Source organism: Anoplolepis gracilipes, chromosome 8, assembly GCF_047496725.1.
Source record: "Anoplolepis gracilipes chromosome 8, ASM4749672v1, whole genome shotgun sequence".
Taxonomy (NCBI): domain Eukaryota; kingdom Metazoa; phylum Arthropoda; class Insecta; order Hymenoptera; family Formicidae; genus Anoplolepis; species Anoplolepis gracilipes.
The window spans coordinates 258196-273648 of NC_132977.1; the positions used below are offsets into that span (position 1 = coordinate 258196).

A 15453-nucleotide genomic window follows, 5' to 3' on the forward strand; every position below is an offset into this window, starting at 1 on the left:
CTTTTTCATTTTTTTCTTTAATTACCTCACCAAAGATAACATCATCCAGATATGCGAGATAAGAAATTTGAATAAAAAAATACTCGTGGAACACAACAAAGAAAATTACATTTTTAATTGGACACAATTACGTAAGAAGTAATTGAAATTGATTTGATACTTTTGCTTGAAATAGATGTCTTATTATTAAAAATTGATGGAATGATATTCTTTTTTTCAGAACATCTTTGTTTCCTATGCATTAAATCCTATCGTGTATTATCCTAATATAAGGAAATAAAAAAAGTGATTATTTTAAAAATATTAATATGCTTTCTCTATAACGATAGAGAATATACGTATAGATAAATGCAATTAGAACACCCAGGTAACATCGATATTAATTTCAATACACGATACATGCGTATGAAAAATCTTTTATTGAAAAATGCTTTTTCACGCTACAACGTCAGTGTACCCTCGTCTATTTAACTTTTTTTTTTTTTTTTTATAACAGTACAAAAATTGCATTTTTACAAGTTGCCCAGCTTACTTATATGACTAAGGTATCCCAGGGGTTAGCAATCATCTCTGACGAAAATTCGAAGGGTCTTATTACAGCTTATCTAGTATTATCCGGAAAAGCTGCGGCAAAACGTGTGAACACTAGTATTTCCCGGCGAGGGTGCAAAGCCCCCTCCCGCCTTTACGAGAAAAGAAAAAGCGTCTGGCGCGTCGCGCTTTCTCTTAAAGCAAATCAGTCGCTACGACACGTCCGGTCTTATTTTACCGCACCGGATTTCTAATTTACATTTGCTATCTGGGCCGTCGTATGGACATCTTCAGCCGGAAACTCGCATCGTCTCGTATCTCGAACTCTCAATCGAGAAAAATCACTCTCTGAGAACTACTACTACTACAATTAATCGCGCAATTCTCTGGTATGCAAGTATCCGGCCAAAGGATATCCCGCGAACTTTTGTCCTATATATATATATATATATATATATCTAATTTTCATCTATCCTGAACCGAGATCGACGAGCGGATAACAGAATACGGTAAACGTGAAACATTTTATCGCCCTCCAAACTTCAAAAAGGATGGCCAGAGAAACTCGATATTAATGTAACGAGTCAAATAAATAAAATGTGCACACGTGTACATGCGCATATGCAATTGCAAATTGGAAAATCGTAAGGAATTGAGTGTAAGTGTTCGTCAGTATTTACACATGAACACAATATTATATATGTATATCGTATCATAGTGGATGAAATGAAGTAATTTTATTTTCGGCAAGTACCATATTGTAAATATATAAATAGAAAAATTTTGCATAATTTTGTTGCATAATTTTTATCTTTTTTTTACTTATGGTATTATTGCATCATTCATGATGTCAGCATTTCATTAACTTATTTTTACGACTGTTTTACACAATTGCTACTGCTAGCATTTGTTTTATCGAGAGAAAGAAATACTTCCTTCATGTTATTTACTCGTGGCGTTCATTTTCCTACGTAGCTTATGATTTTCCAATTGGCAAATTAAAATCACATTTGAAATGAAAATTTGCTTATCCGTTCGTTATCGTTCGTTCACGCGCATCGCGCCTTCGAAAGCTACGAAACAATCGCCGCCGATAGTTAATTTTGAGCAAGGGTGACAAGACAGGTGTCCGGCGATTCTGACAAGGATTGCGTGATGTAAGTACTAAGTACATATGTTACGCGCTATGACACGTAAGCTTACCACAAACAACAATGATGATAGATTAATAATCAATTGGCAGAAAATTAACGTAGCGGCGGCTTTGACCATCGGCAGGATCATTTTTCCTTTTTTTTTTTTTCTTTTTTCTTTTCCCTTTATTCCTATATGCATACGTTTCGCGGATAAAATCTCTTTGCATCCTCTTTATTATAATTCAGGTCCTGCCTTTATCAGTTGGAGATTAGATGCTGCGCTTCGATTATAGATGAAATATAAGTAGTAATTCTACGTTGAATGAAATTCCTGATGTCGCTTAGGAGCAGTCTTTGAGCTTTTTCGCATACGTTTTTCGCTCGAATCGCTTTTATTGCGTGTATATATAACCGTGTGAATGTAAATGTATGTATATGTGTATATGTTTCTGGCAATACATGTGTGTACGTAGATTTAATGTATAATTAATTAACTATAACTGAAATTAAAAACGTATTATTTGACTAGCTTTTTGATCATTTCTCTCTTGGAATTCGTAGAGTTTCGCGATACATATCATATAGACATATGTATACATGTATATAAATATAACTGATCGAATATAGAGTTTTGGTACTGCTGCTATTGCCGCTGATCGAGTAAAAATATATCGCGTATGTGAAACGAAATAATGATTAAGTATAGATATTCGTCTTGTGTGTATGGTTATTCTATAAATTACAATTCTTAGCAGGATAATCGAGAAATCATCGCGCGGTTTCTTACATGTATTATCCTCTAGCAGAATATAATTGCTGTTATAATAATCGCTATAATATATACTAATTAACTAATTTTATCTCCCTAAACTTCGATATCCTTTCGCCTTTTTTCTTTTCGTCTCTTTCGCTCTTTCTTTCCTCTTCTCGATCGCTCGCTCGCTCGCTAATTCTTAATATTTTGACAAGTTTTTCCATCTTCGCAGTCTTCCAATTATTCTATTCACGCGCGCACAAAATCCGTACGAACGGAAGGATAGTGAAGCATTCAAAATATTAAACCGACGGATCGTGGCGCGTGAATTATTCAGTCTTTCATTAGTTTTTTTTTTTCTTACTTCGTGTAATAATCGGTTATTACTCTCACTAGCATTACACAATTTAATAAATTTAATTTTCTTCTGGTTGCACGAAAAAATATTATGCTATATTACTCGCGACGCTACTTCAACATGCTAAATAGATTAAATACAATGTATGCTTATAATTTAAAGCCACAGATTTCGATGTCGCGCCACGTGTATAGCGTCAGTCTGCCCCTTCCCCCTCCCCCGAATTTCGCTGCTACTTTATAATATCAAATTTCTACATCTCTTATACAAGTTTACTCGTCCCCTCCACGTAAGGCCCTTAATATCCATTATTGTATATTTATTCGCATTTTTATAATAGCCTATCATTTTATTAAAAACAGAAAGAAAAAAAGAAAGAAACAGAAATCCGTTAAACGAAATAAAAATTCACGAGATCTGTGCGCAAACTACGAAGCATACATGATTTCTGGTATGTTGAGATTAAGTTTTAAAAGTATGCGCGGATTAACTTATACGACAAAGTGTGAATTCTTTAAGCATGCTCATTTTCATTAGACAGAGTATAGTAATAGTAAGAGCGATAGATAAAATCGTAGTGTAAGATAATAGATTGATAATAGTGATGATAGTATGTAATAGGAATAGAATAGTAATAGTGGTAGGCTAATAATAATAGTAATAGGAGCAATAGTAGCGCTAGCATAGTGATAGTGATATTAATATAATGATAATAAAAATATAATATTACCATAACAATAGTAATATAGTATTAAAAATAATTAAAATCAGTCAAATTATTAAAATGAATTACATTACGCTACTACAAAGTTCTCTGGTGCTTAAAATCAGATGAATTCCATTTTGAAAAATGGATAACATGAAAAATAATATTGCAAAACATTACATAGCGATGTAATGTCATTTTTCTCTCCTCTCTCATATTTTAAATCGAAATAAATGAGGAAGAAAGAAAAAAGAGTAAAGCGAAATAAACGAGAAAGAAATAAAAGAGTAAAAAAATAACATTATGTTACCATACAATGTTCTGCAATATTATTTTTCATTTGAGACAAAGAACTTGTTTGATTGTAAGCGCCAGAAGACATAGTAACATAACGTAGCTAATTTTTAATAAATTTACTAATTTTACTTCTTTTTAATTTCGTATTACTATTATTATTATTATTACGTTAATGTTATATTTTTACTATAGTGATAATTATTTACCATGTTGATAATATTGGTAACGATAATAGTAAAAACTTTTACTATAGCCATAGTGAGATTATATTTATACTGTAGTGATACTGATGTTGATAATGTATATAGTAATGATAATAATAAAAAATATAATATTAACGTAATAATGATAATAATAGTAGATTTAAAAAAAAGTAAAATTAGTCTAATTATTAAAAATGAATTACATTACGTTGCTACAACTTCTAGCGCTTAAAATCAAACAAATTCTTTTTCTCAAAATGGATAACATAAAAAATGATATTGCATTACATCGTATGGAGATATATCATTTTTTCACTCTCTTCTCTCATTCTCATGTTTTAGATCGTATGAAACACGAGAAAAAAAAAAGTGAAGAAACGATATTACATTACTATGCAACGTTTTGCAATATTATTTTATGTATTATCATGAGTATATATATATACATATATACTTCTTTTTATATATTTATATATATGGATGCAGCAAATAGTCAAGGAAAGACTCTATCTTTCTAATAACATTTGGCTTGCCAAATTCTGTCAATAAAATAGTACAATTGCATCAGATATAATAAAAAATATGATTTACACGTGTATGTGTGTACGTGCATGTTGTATATGTGTAAAAGTCATTCGATCCTCGAATGACCTATCTTTATCTCTCTCTCACAATAATGTCACACGTGTCGGACATTTTTCGATTTGGTAGGGCTATTAAAGCGTAAGTGTGTATACACGCAGGTGTTTGCACACAACAAAAAATGTATTATCCCCATTGAAGTATCACTTTAAAACGATGACTCACGAATGCACGCTGTATTCGCTGACTCGTGTATTTTGGCAAACAGAATTTTTCTCAAATAAATTTTCGGAGTCGAAAATCCGAAAAAGTTCAAATGTGACTTACATTAAATTCTAGAACGCGAATATATAGTTTAGGCCTCGCCGAATCCGCCAATCGCTTGCTCGGTCATCCTCAGGCAAAGAGATTCCAGGCAAGCATTGATTTCCGGCTCCGTCGTTTCAATCGCTCCGTTGGTAGGGTGTCCCATAAAACGATCTCGTGGCGCACTATATGCACGTTGCAACGTTTTTTGTAATTGCTACAAAATAAAATACTCAATATATCAATGAAGAAAATCAAGTAAATAGGCTTTCCTAAAAAACTAAACTCCATTTTACCTGCAAACTACTGGTCTCTTGTAAACTCGGTCTCTTCTCGATCGTATGTATCGTACGCAAATTGTTCGTGTTCATGGTATTCATATTCTGATTCTGATTATTTTGCAAATACGGCGAAGATATACTGTTTCTATGCGGAGTAATCATAAAATGATTATTGTGTAGATGAGTGCTGTGAATGTGGTTTAAATTTAAACTCGGCTTTCTGTTATGCTGTTGCGAATTGCCGTACCTCCTGTTATTGTAACCGTAATTGTGTTGCCATCTAAAATTTCGGATATACATTTCAAAATTACATCTCATGTTTACATAATACGTTAAATCATTTTTTTATCGAGAATATGTATATCTCGTCTTACTTTGGGGTTGGTCGCGGATTGCCGAGTCTACTGCGCCATTGTTGCACTTTCTCCTTCTGATTCGGAGTGAAACAATCGTGTTGCAATACTTTTTCCAAAATGTTGACGCACGCGCACAAAATACCGTCTTCTACGCTATCCAGAGCTAATCTGCTGCACACTGAATAAAAGAAAACGACAATATTTTCAATCATCTCTGATGAAATTTTTTAGCGATAAAATTATAATGTAATATATTTGTATACACACATTTTCCAAGCACTTTTGTAAATTGTGCAGGGATATCTTGCGGATCTTTCTCTTGACTCGGTTTCATAGGGGTGGCTAAGATCGTTTTGAGCTCGTCTATCGTATTAATGAGTAAAGATGGACCCTGCGAGAACGAAGTATTTTGCATGCCATCGCGGGCACTAGGTTGCACCAAACCTTTTTCCAGATTTAAGAGCGTGTTATATCGTTGCTGCAGTTTAGCGATAGAAAGAGCCAGTTTGTGCCTAGCTCCTTTTGTAACCCCTTGCTCTGCTAATTGATCCTCCGTCAATTGCAGCATCTCCTCATAACTCATGGTAACAAACAAGTAACTGTACTTGTGGAGGCGTAGTGTTTTAAGCCATAATTGTACATCTGAAAGCGAAAAAGAAAAATATTTAAAAATAAATGTTTTAAAGAAAATGTGATTCATCCAGAACTGGTCGAAAGAAGGACGTAATTAAAAAAAAAAGGATTTCACGGTTTAAAAGTGTGTGCGTAAAAAGTTTTTACGTACGTTATTTATATACAAAACACAAAAGTATACATGGTCATGGAAAAACATATGCACCTTCTTCCGACCTTTCATCTCTGTTATTATTTAAAAATATTAAAATCACATTTAAATTCACCTCTCATACCGCTCGCGAGCGAACGATTGGAAGCGTCATCCAAACGACCTTCGCTACCGCTACTCGCACAGGAACTCTGTGGGCTCAGTGGACCCAAACCGATAATATTGCCTACGTAAATAATTGTGATTAAAAAAATGTCAATACAATAGAATATAACATAAATTCATATACGTATAACGTATATAGTTGAAAGTTACTCGTGTGATCTCCGGAGACGCTAAAGCTACGCGGCTTATGCCTGGATGAATTGTTCGCATTGTTAGTACGTTCAAAGATTTCGAGTTGCTGCGGCGGCGGCACCGGTGGCGTCAAGCTATTCGAACGACGTTGACGGGGTTGAAATTGTAGAAACAACGTAGGAGCAGCAGGTTGCGTATTAAATAGATTAGCCTGATCACTTTGCTGCTTGGAATTTCTTTGCCATGGGGTCTCCCATCTTATAATGTAACAAAGTTTAAAGATACATTAAAGATAAGATTAATATTTTTAGTATCAATATTTAGTTATTTTCATTTGACTCACCTGATTGGAGTATTTGGAGTATTTGGATAATCTTCAAGACCAGTAATAGGTGGTGTACCACTAATACGATCTTCCAAATGTCTGAGCCATTGAGTTAAAGAACGTCTGTCTTGATTAGTTATAGCTGGATGTATCAGAGTGTAGCTCAAAAGCTGCTGTGTTTGTTCCGTAAACTGTCCCGTGCTCACACAATGATTCACTAATTCTGGTATTGCCAATAGGTAGCTTTGTTTGCACTCTATATTCCCAGGCCTTAGTAAGGGCAAATGCGTCAAGAGTTGATTGATTGCGATTTCTGTTGACTCTGACATTAACGAGGTGATGTAAGCTGAAATTTAAAGTATTTTACAAATATTACATACATTACATGTATGTATATACATACATATATGTATACAATATTCAATATAGATATATATATATATATATATATATATATATATATATTATATATTGAATACATGTTGTTAAGTCACAACACATATTATTATTTCTAAATACAGAATGTAAGCATTATAATTACTTGGATTATTGGCATTTATTTCCTTTATATCCAATTCAGATACAGAGTGCAGAGAGTGTTGTACTGCTTGTGCGAGAAATCTTGCTTGAACTGCAGGTATACGACGCAACAGTGCATAAAGAACGACAGTTTGTTCGCATTCATTCCATTGAGAGAATACACGAGTAAGTTCGCCAACTTGTTCATTAAAAGGAGCACCAGTTGTCCACTTCATTATGAATTGCGTAGAAATTTTTCTCCCAATATAGTCTAAATCACCTTCTAAGCCAAATATGTGCTCACAGTCTTCAATTAGCTGAGAAATGCCAGTTTTTTTTTATTAGAAAAATGTAAAAAAACACAAATAGTTTTCTTATTCTATTTTCAAACAATTAAATTAGTTATTTGTAATTATATATCAAAATAGCCTTGGTTATTAAAAGATTCACATGTACAAAAAGATGTAGACAAATTATTGCTTTAATATTTAAAGCAATTTAAAAAAAGACAATATTTTATTTCAGTAAAAGTTTCAATGACACTTTTTACTTTCAAGTATAAAAAATGTTACAAAATTGTCTTTATATTTTTTTTTCCTTCTAAATTGCATATACGTTTACATAAAGGTGGATTAATTTATTAGAAAAAAATAGAAGTTTAGAAAAAATAAATTATTCATTTTAAAAGAGTGGTATAAATTAAGTTTTTTTTTTCTTCAACAATCTCGCTAGAATCAATACAGCACTTGCAGTTATATTATGCGTCTCGCAAAAATTTATGTTTAAAAATCAAATTCACGAAACTTGGGTTGCAGGATATATCACGAATAAAGACTGTCAACGAGACCCGTAAACTCGCGTCGAATGATGCACACACATTGTAGCGAATATGAAAAAGTCACAACGTTTCATTCACACGTGACTGCGCTTCATTCGAGAAAATGGAGGGAAGCCCTTAGATTTTCCAAATATCGCGTGCGATTTTTATTGCGCGTTTCAGAGGAGCAGGAGGCGGAGGCGGAGGAGAAGGAGAAGGAGAATAAGAATAAGAATAAGAATAATAAGAATAATAAGAATAATAATAATAATAATAAAAATAATAGCGACAACTCGGTGCCGTAAGCAAAGGAGCAATGATTATCGCGACGCGTCTCCTCGTTGCGTTGTATTATCCGGCATGTTGAGCCCGGCGGGATTTTTCATCCCGGAAAATTGCCACCTCCGCAAATTAAATCGTGCAAAATACATACACAGAGTTTCTAAACGCGACATAACCTCAAAGCCACCTCTGTATGTATATGCTGATAAGAATTCCGCTGAGGTCAAGTTTGTTTACCCCGTGCGCGATGCGTGTGTATTTATAGCTTTTCCTGCTGCGATTCGTTCGGCGGTGCAATGGCATCGCGCACACGAGACGGAGGACGGAGACGCAGAGAGACGTGAAGAGCGGAGGACGGACAGGGGAAGGAGAAGGACGCAGAAGGGGGCGCCACGCGGGGAGGAGGGGGAGGATGCGGCCGATAAGATACATTTTTTCTCGATTTTTTCCTGAAGCGTCAGGCGCCAAGATTCACGAGACCTCGGCGATATCGTTCTTCGTCCGATCTCTTTCAAAACTCGTCGAGAATTCCTGGATCGGACATCGTCGCTTCGCCCTTGTCAACGTCGCGCGTCACTATATATGTACGTGTACGTATACCGTGTATACCTTTGATGTCATGAACGGAAGAAAGAGCGAGAAACCGGTAGCGAAAGAGATGGAGATACGTGTATACATGTGGCGGGGGCGAAGAACGAAGGGACGAAAACAAGGGAGAACGAGAGAGAGAGAGAGAGAGAGAGAGAGAAAAAAAAAGCAGGAAAAAAAGGAAAATTCGCGGAATTTGGAATTAGCGCGACCCGCTGACGATCGTTCCACCGCGAAGAGGGCTCGATCGACGACGGTTGTCGAATCTCGGTGGAAACGGAACGGGACGGGACGGGACGGGACGGGACGAGACGAAAGACGAGAGGCGAGGGCGACCGCCACTTGCGCGATGCGCAAACATCGCTACAACGCCGAGATGCGAGATGCGACGGACGGACCATGGAACAAACAAACAATACGTCTCCGTATCGATGTCGCCGAACAGGCACAATTCTCTTTCGTCTCTTTCGTCTCTTTCGTCTTTCTCCTCTCCCTCCTCTCCGTCCGCGCCTTTAGCGCGATTCAAAGTGCGCTTTATAATTATCGCGTGCAAAGTGGACTTACGAGAGATGGTTTCTACTGACACGCTCCTTCCTCTCCAGCGTGGCAACAATGACGACGAAGACGCACAGTTTACAACATTTTACTCGCTGTCCGATCGGGAAAAACATCTATCCACCATGCGGCGTGGTGGGACTTCGTGATCATACTGCTTCGCCTTCGCCTTCGCCGTCACCGTCGCCGTCTGTCCGTCCGTCCGTCGTCCATCCGCTCTCGGGCCTGCTCGGGCTTCGGGCTTCGGGCTCGCTCGCGGCATCTTCAGACTCGAAGATTGGTCGTCGCGTCGAGCGCGACGGCCAATCGGGGCGCGTCGGCGGGCGCGGTTCGTTTGTCTCGTGGGTCGTGAGTGCGTCGACCGCCCGTCGCCCGTCGCCCGCAACCCGCAGCATGTAACGCGAGCTTCTCCAAGTTGTTTACTGTACTCCTTGCTCCTTGCTCCTCGTTATACCGTATTCGCAATTAGAACATGTTAAAAGGATTTATAGATTTTTATCTTGAAATTTTTTTAATTTTTATATTTAAAAATATATGCAAGAATATAATCTGAAAAAAATAACTTCTTGAAAATAAAATATTGGTATAAGTAAAAAAAAAAAAAAAAAAAAAATAAAATAAAATTTTATATATATAGGTATAATTAATCGAGTCATCATTTTTCTATGTGTCATTAATCATTAAAGAATGAAGAATAAATTCAACCATTTAATTCTCTAATCCACAATTCAATTTTTTTATTTAAAAGTAGACATATAGTATAAGATCTTATTTGATAAATCCTTATATTTCTTGTGCAACATAATCCGATAAGATTAAAATAGTGCTCTCTCAATTAATCTTGATATGCGTGATAAGAAAATTGACAGGAGCATATAATATTGTTGAAAACGTGGTTATGTAGTAATGAGCTGATGATTATTTGTTAATTAGAAAAATGTGATCGGGTGTCGGAAAAAGGATTATTTCTTGTGGAAGTAATATATTTTATATATTTTTTTTATCAGACTATCCAAAGATAAACTTATTAATTTTTTAAAGAAAATAAGACGTAATTTTTTTATTCTTATTCTAGGCAAATACATAATTATCCATTTTTTACAGTACAAAGTTCCTATAATACATGTGAACTATCAGTTTGTATCAGCATCGCACATTTATCGTCAAATGTAAACAATTCTCACTTTCTTTACATATTATACGTGACCTTTGTTTATTTTTGGGAAGTTTAAAGTTTTCAAAAGACACGACTTTCTCACAAATCTGTAGAAAGATTATGTATGTGTGTTTTCTCAATTATTTGTACTTGTATCATACTTATATTCAAAATGTGTAAAAATTTATTTTTAGTATTTATCAATAAGGAAAACTGATTGTGAATATGAATAATTTAAAGCTTTAAATACTATTCATATTTACAACTGTAAATACGAGTAAAAAAGTTCAATATTAAGCGACGAGCGTTTAATTAATTAATCACGAATTAACCTCACGATTAACTTTAAACAGCTTGTATATTATTGCTTCTTGAATTCATTGAAACAATATAAATAAAATTACATAATATATGCTGTTCCATTTACATCTATATTGCACTCATCGATACATATATTTATTAAATATACTCACACATATTGTATATACTCACACGCGTTTTCTTAATTTTCTTGACAAACAAATTTGTGTGCGAGTCACTAAAGATAGTTTATTAGTGTTGCATCTCTATAGAAAACATCAATGATGTTTATTCTTAATATAAATTCAGCAATTTTGAATAAAATATACATGATGTACTCAATTGAGAAATAACATAAATAAGTATAGACTCTGAAACATCTTAAAAATAGGAACCATATTCACACACAAAAATGTTGAGTGATACCTTATCACAATCAATTAGCGTCATCGATATTTGCTTACGCGTGAACAAGTCGAGCACTAATCGAGAGTTCTAATTGACAAAATTAAAACTAAACAAATAATGGCAATAACTTATATAAGAGTTATATTAGTTATTTTTTTAATATACACTACTCGGTGTTAATATTAAACACTCTCGTTCAATCCATCGCTCTCTGTGACAAGAGCTCGTTCCAGTATAACACGACCTTCCTTATACCGTTGCTGCTCGTCTGTTGCAAATTCATATACCCATCCGAGTTTGGCGTCGCAATTTTTACAGCTGACATCTCGAACCATGTGGCGACCCGTCAGCATCACTCTATCCTGCACTTCACTGAACATTATATTATAAAGTTAAATCAAAGAAATATAGATATTCTATAAATATGAAATTGATATTCACATCTTTTTAACCGTCATCATATATATCTTTCAATCTAATTTATTATCTTTTATGATTAAGAAAAAAAACATAAAATTTATAGGAAGGAAATATGTCGATACTAAAAAATTGAGCACAAATACAATGTACGTTACTTTCAAAGAGCTATCACTTTATTTATTAAAGTTTTATCTCGTAAGAATAATTTGAATATAATCGAAGATAAAAAGACGCACCTATAATTCAGATTGACGACTTTGTTGAAAAGGAAAGCACGTCCTGTAGCACCCGTGAAGCGTGTGCTTACGAGCTGTGACCTGTTGGTGAGATTGGTGTCGCAGGAAGCGCAAGAGAATAGACGATTGCCACCAATGTGCTCCAAAAATATTACTCCCATCTTGGAAAGCAACTTGAACGTTGGACGTGTCGAAATCAGTCGACGATTTGGCAGTGTTTATTTAACGAATTGATACGAATATCGCGTTGCAGGAAGAAAAAAAATCACACAACGTTCAATGCTACCATATCTATTGTCCTGCCTGTATCCTTGGTTCAAGGTTCAAGCGCGATCAAACATCAAACAGTAGCACAGATATCAGATGTACTGTGTTTGTGTATACTAACATTTGAAGCGGGAGTGGGGCAGTAAAGAAATGTTTTTATGGCCATAGATCAATGAAATATATGTAGAATTGAAACTTTTAGTGCGAGATGTGCAAACGGAAAAAAGTATATATATAAAGGATAATCAATAAAAACACAAAGTTATTAGCTGAGCGAACTCAATTGCTTGGTAGTAATCAAATGTGATTGGCTCTTACTTTTAAAACTAACAAATCAACGTCGAATACGAAGTCTTCACGGATAAGCCCGTATCACACTACAAATTGATAATTGAAGATTAAAAATTAAAATTTGACTAATCAGAATAAAAGGAACTAAAATTGCTTTGTCTTGATTGGTCAAATTTCAATCTTCAATCTTTAATCTCAATTTTTAATGCGTAGTCTGATACGGGCTTAAGGCCGATATTGTATTTGTTGTATGATAATATGAAAAAAATTATATATATAATTTTTTTTATAATTTATTAAATGATTATTTTATATCCTAATATAATAACTAATATATAATAATTTTATTGTGTTAAAATATTGTATAAATTTATAAAACTTATAAATTGGTATGTTAGATTATATATATATATATATATATATATATATATATATATATATATATATATATATATATATATTACTAATATAAGATAGGTCTATATATATGATAGAAATAAAAAATTTTCAAGTCATAAATATATACATAAAAATTTCTATATATATATATATAAATTTTTATTTATATATTTGACTTGAAAATTTTTTATTTCTATCATCATATATATAAACTTATCTTATATTAGTAGAGTTGATTCTACATATAAATTATCAAGCATTTGTATTTTATTAATGATTCTAATATATATAAACTACCAAGCATTATAATTTTATAGCATTATACATACATATATATAATTTTTAAAGAGATCCTAAAATTGTTTAATAAAATAATTTTTATATTATACATATAATATATACATTATAATAATTATATATAACATTCACAATAAATGATATTGAATTCCTATATAATAATCAGCTAATTTTGTTAAAGCATATACAAGTTAACAGCTGCAAAAAAAATAATTGATAATAACATGTATATTACATCAAAATATTATATCTTTATTATTCATATAAATGGTATTACAATATGTACACGTATATAGACTTGTGTAAATTACATTCCTTTAAAGCTAGGTACATAGATGTTTTGTGCAGTAAAATTCGAAACACTCTCCCCTGATTACATTAAATGTCCAATCTTTATACATTGGCAACTAAGCCCAATTGTAAAATCCTGCGCAGTCGCAAATTGCAGTACAATTGTAAAAGCTAAAATGTGGTCAGAAGAGCGAAACGAATCGAAAATATATTGTTGGTCGGTTATTTAATCACTATATTCCTCATATTTCTTCAAGGCACATTTGAAATATAATCAGTACATTCCTTTGCAAACTACAAGAAAAACCTATTAACGTTATGTACTTGTTCTTATTATTTTACAATAAAATAGAGTTGAAAAATTTAATAAAATTACAAAGAATTTTTATATATACATATACATAGAAAGATAAAAAAAAAATAGAAAATTAGACATATATATATATATATATATATATATATATATATATATATATATATATATGTGTGTGTATATAGAAAAAGGTAAAGAATAAAGAAAAAAAGAAAGAAAAAAATTAATAGAAAAATACAAAAATTTCTTTAGCCAAAATCACAGACAAGTCTCTTACTTTCTCAAACAGAGCACAAAGTCGCATTCTTGTAGTCTTAATGCTAAATTTATATATGTATAATAAGATATATAATTGATATATATAAATATTATAAATACACATTCACATATGTAGATAGTCTTTATCACTCTATTACATGCATACACGGATTCACACGTATTTTAATACAAAGATGTTCATCTATCATGTATTCGTGTATATGCCCGAGAATTTATACAAATTTAAATTTACACACAAATAAGCACGTGTTTATTCGCGTGCATGCATGTATGATAACATGTAAACAGTGGTCGCTTATATGTATATATAATACATATAATCTCCTTTATTTTGATTATACCCTTTTGATGTTCAAATCGTGTCGCAAAGGATATTCCACTTTGTAATTATATATAATACTGCACCTATACCTATGTACACATCATACGCCCGTAGAATATATTATAAAATATAGAATAAAATATATTTTCGTGCCTGTACACATATTATTAGAAATGATGATGGTGATAAGTTCTCCTCAAATATTATAGTTTGCGTAAAAGCGCTATGGAATTTCTAACTTATATATATATATATAATCATGTCAATTTGCATATACGATTTTGTATGAAAGAAGTGACAATTAATGCGATTATCAATTTTATAAAAAGTAGAATAATATAAATCCTTGCACATTTACATTATGTTTTACTTGTTTAATTCATCTTCACATAATTAACTTTATCTATTCAGATTTATTATTAATATTATCATGATTCATAAAATTCCTATGAAGATTTTAAAAAGTCTGAAATAGCAAAAAGCATAAATAAGAATATTATTTTGAATTTAGTCATGATATAATAAAATATTTACTTTGCGTTAAAAAGTATTATGTATTAAATATCAATTATTGTTTTAAATAATTCATCTATTTTATATACAACTATGAAGCATATAAATAAAATTTGCTTTTTCTAAATCATCAATGAAAAACGAAACGGAATTAAAAAATCATAGTTCTTGACGGAATAAATCATAGAAAAAATATCTTTCATTTTTCTATCTTTTCAGTACAAATCTATTATTTTCAATAAAAAGAATACCTTCCTTATATACCGAATAATGGAATAATCTAT

At 32.6% G+C, this 15453-nt stretch overlaps 2 protein-coding genes across 4 annotated transcripts; both read right to left on the reverse strand.

Annotated features, from left to right (window-relative positions):
- Positions 1 to 400: 400 nt before the first annotated feature.
- On the reverse strand, positions 401 to 9874 carry Smg (sterile alpha motif domain containing protein 4 smaug). Of its 3 annotated transcripts, none has more exons than XM_072897635.1 (9): positions 9687 to 9874; positions 7458 to 7752; positions 6935 to 7262; positions 6610 to 6848; positions 6398 to 6520; positions 5778 to 6152; positions 5529 to 5688; positions 5170 to 5434; positions 401 to 5090 (listed from the first exon to the last, which is right to left on the reverse strand). In XM_072897635.1, exons 2-9 carry the CDS (start codon positions 7669 to 7671, stop codon positions 4923 to 4925), a joined length of 1872 nt encoding a protein of 623 aa, XP_072753736.1. In that variant the 5' UTR covers positions 7672 to 7752; positions 9687 to 9874; the 3' UTR covers positions 401 to 4922. The 3 variants fall into 3 exon arrangements, with proteins under 3 accessions (XP_072753736.1, XP_072753734.1, XP_072753735.1); XM_072897633.1 differs by lacking the exon at positions 9687 to 9874 and adding an exon at positions 8772 to 9528; XM_072897634.1 differs by lacking the exon at positions 9687 to 9874 and adding an exon at positions 8772 to 9449 and having other exon boundaries at positions 6410 to 6520.
- An 827-nt stretch (positions 9875 to 10701) lies between these two features.
- Positions 10702 to 12594, reverse strand: Yippee (yippee zinc finger protein). Its single transcript, XM_072898287.1, has 2 exons — positions 12198 to 12594; positions 10702 to 11913 (listed from the first exon to the last, which is right to left on the reverse strand). The coding sequence occupies exons 1-2, from the start codon at positions 12356 to 12358 to the stop codon at positions 11724 to 11726; spliced, it is 351 nt and encodes a 116-aa protein (XP_072754388.1). The 5' UTR covers positions 12359 to 12594; the 3' UTR covers positions 10702 to 11723.
- Positions 12595 to 15453: the final 2859 nt, after the last annotated feature.

Excerpts from the sequence above, each read along its gene's own strand:
- Yippee (XM_072898287.1), bottom strand. The coding sequence starts at position 12,358 with ATGGGAGTAATATTTTTGGAGCACATTGGTGGCAATCGTCTATTCTCT. Across the intron at positions 11,914-12,197 it reads GTCGTCAATCTGAATTATAG|TGAAGTGCAGGATAGAGTGA; the intron begins GTGCGTCTTTTT and ends TATAATGTTCAG.
- Smg (XM_072897633.1), bottom strand. The coding sequence starts at position 8,966 with ATGTATCTTATCGGCCGCATCCTCCCCCTCCTCCCCGCGTGGCGCCCC. Across the intron at positions 7,263-7,457 it reads AATAAATGCCAATAATCCAA|CTTACATCACCTCGTTAATG; the intron begins GTAATTATAATG and ends TTTAAATTTCAG. Across the intron at positions 5,091-5,169 it reads AAGAGACCAGTAGTTTGCAG|CAATTACAAAAAACGTTGCA; the intron begins GTAAAATGGAGT and ends TTTATTTTGTAG.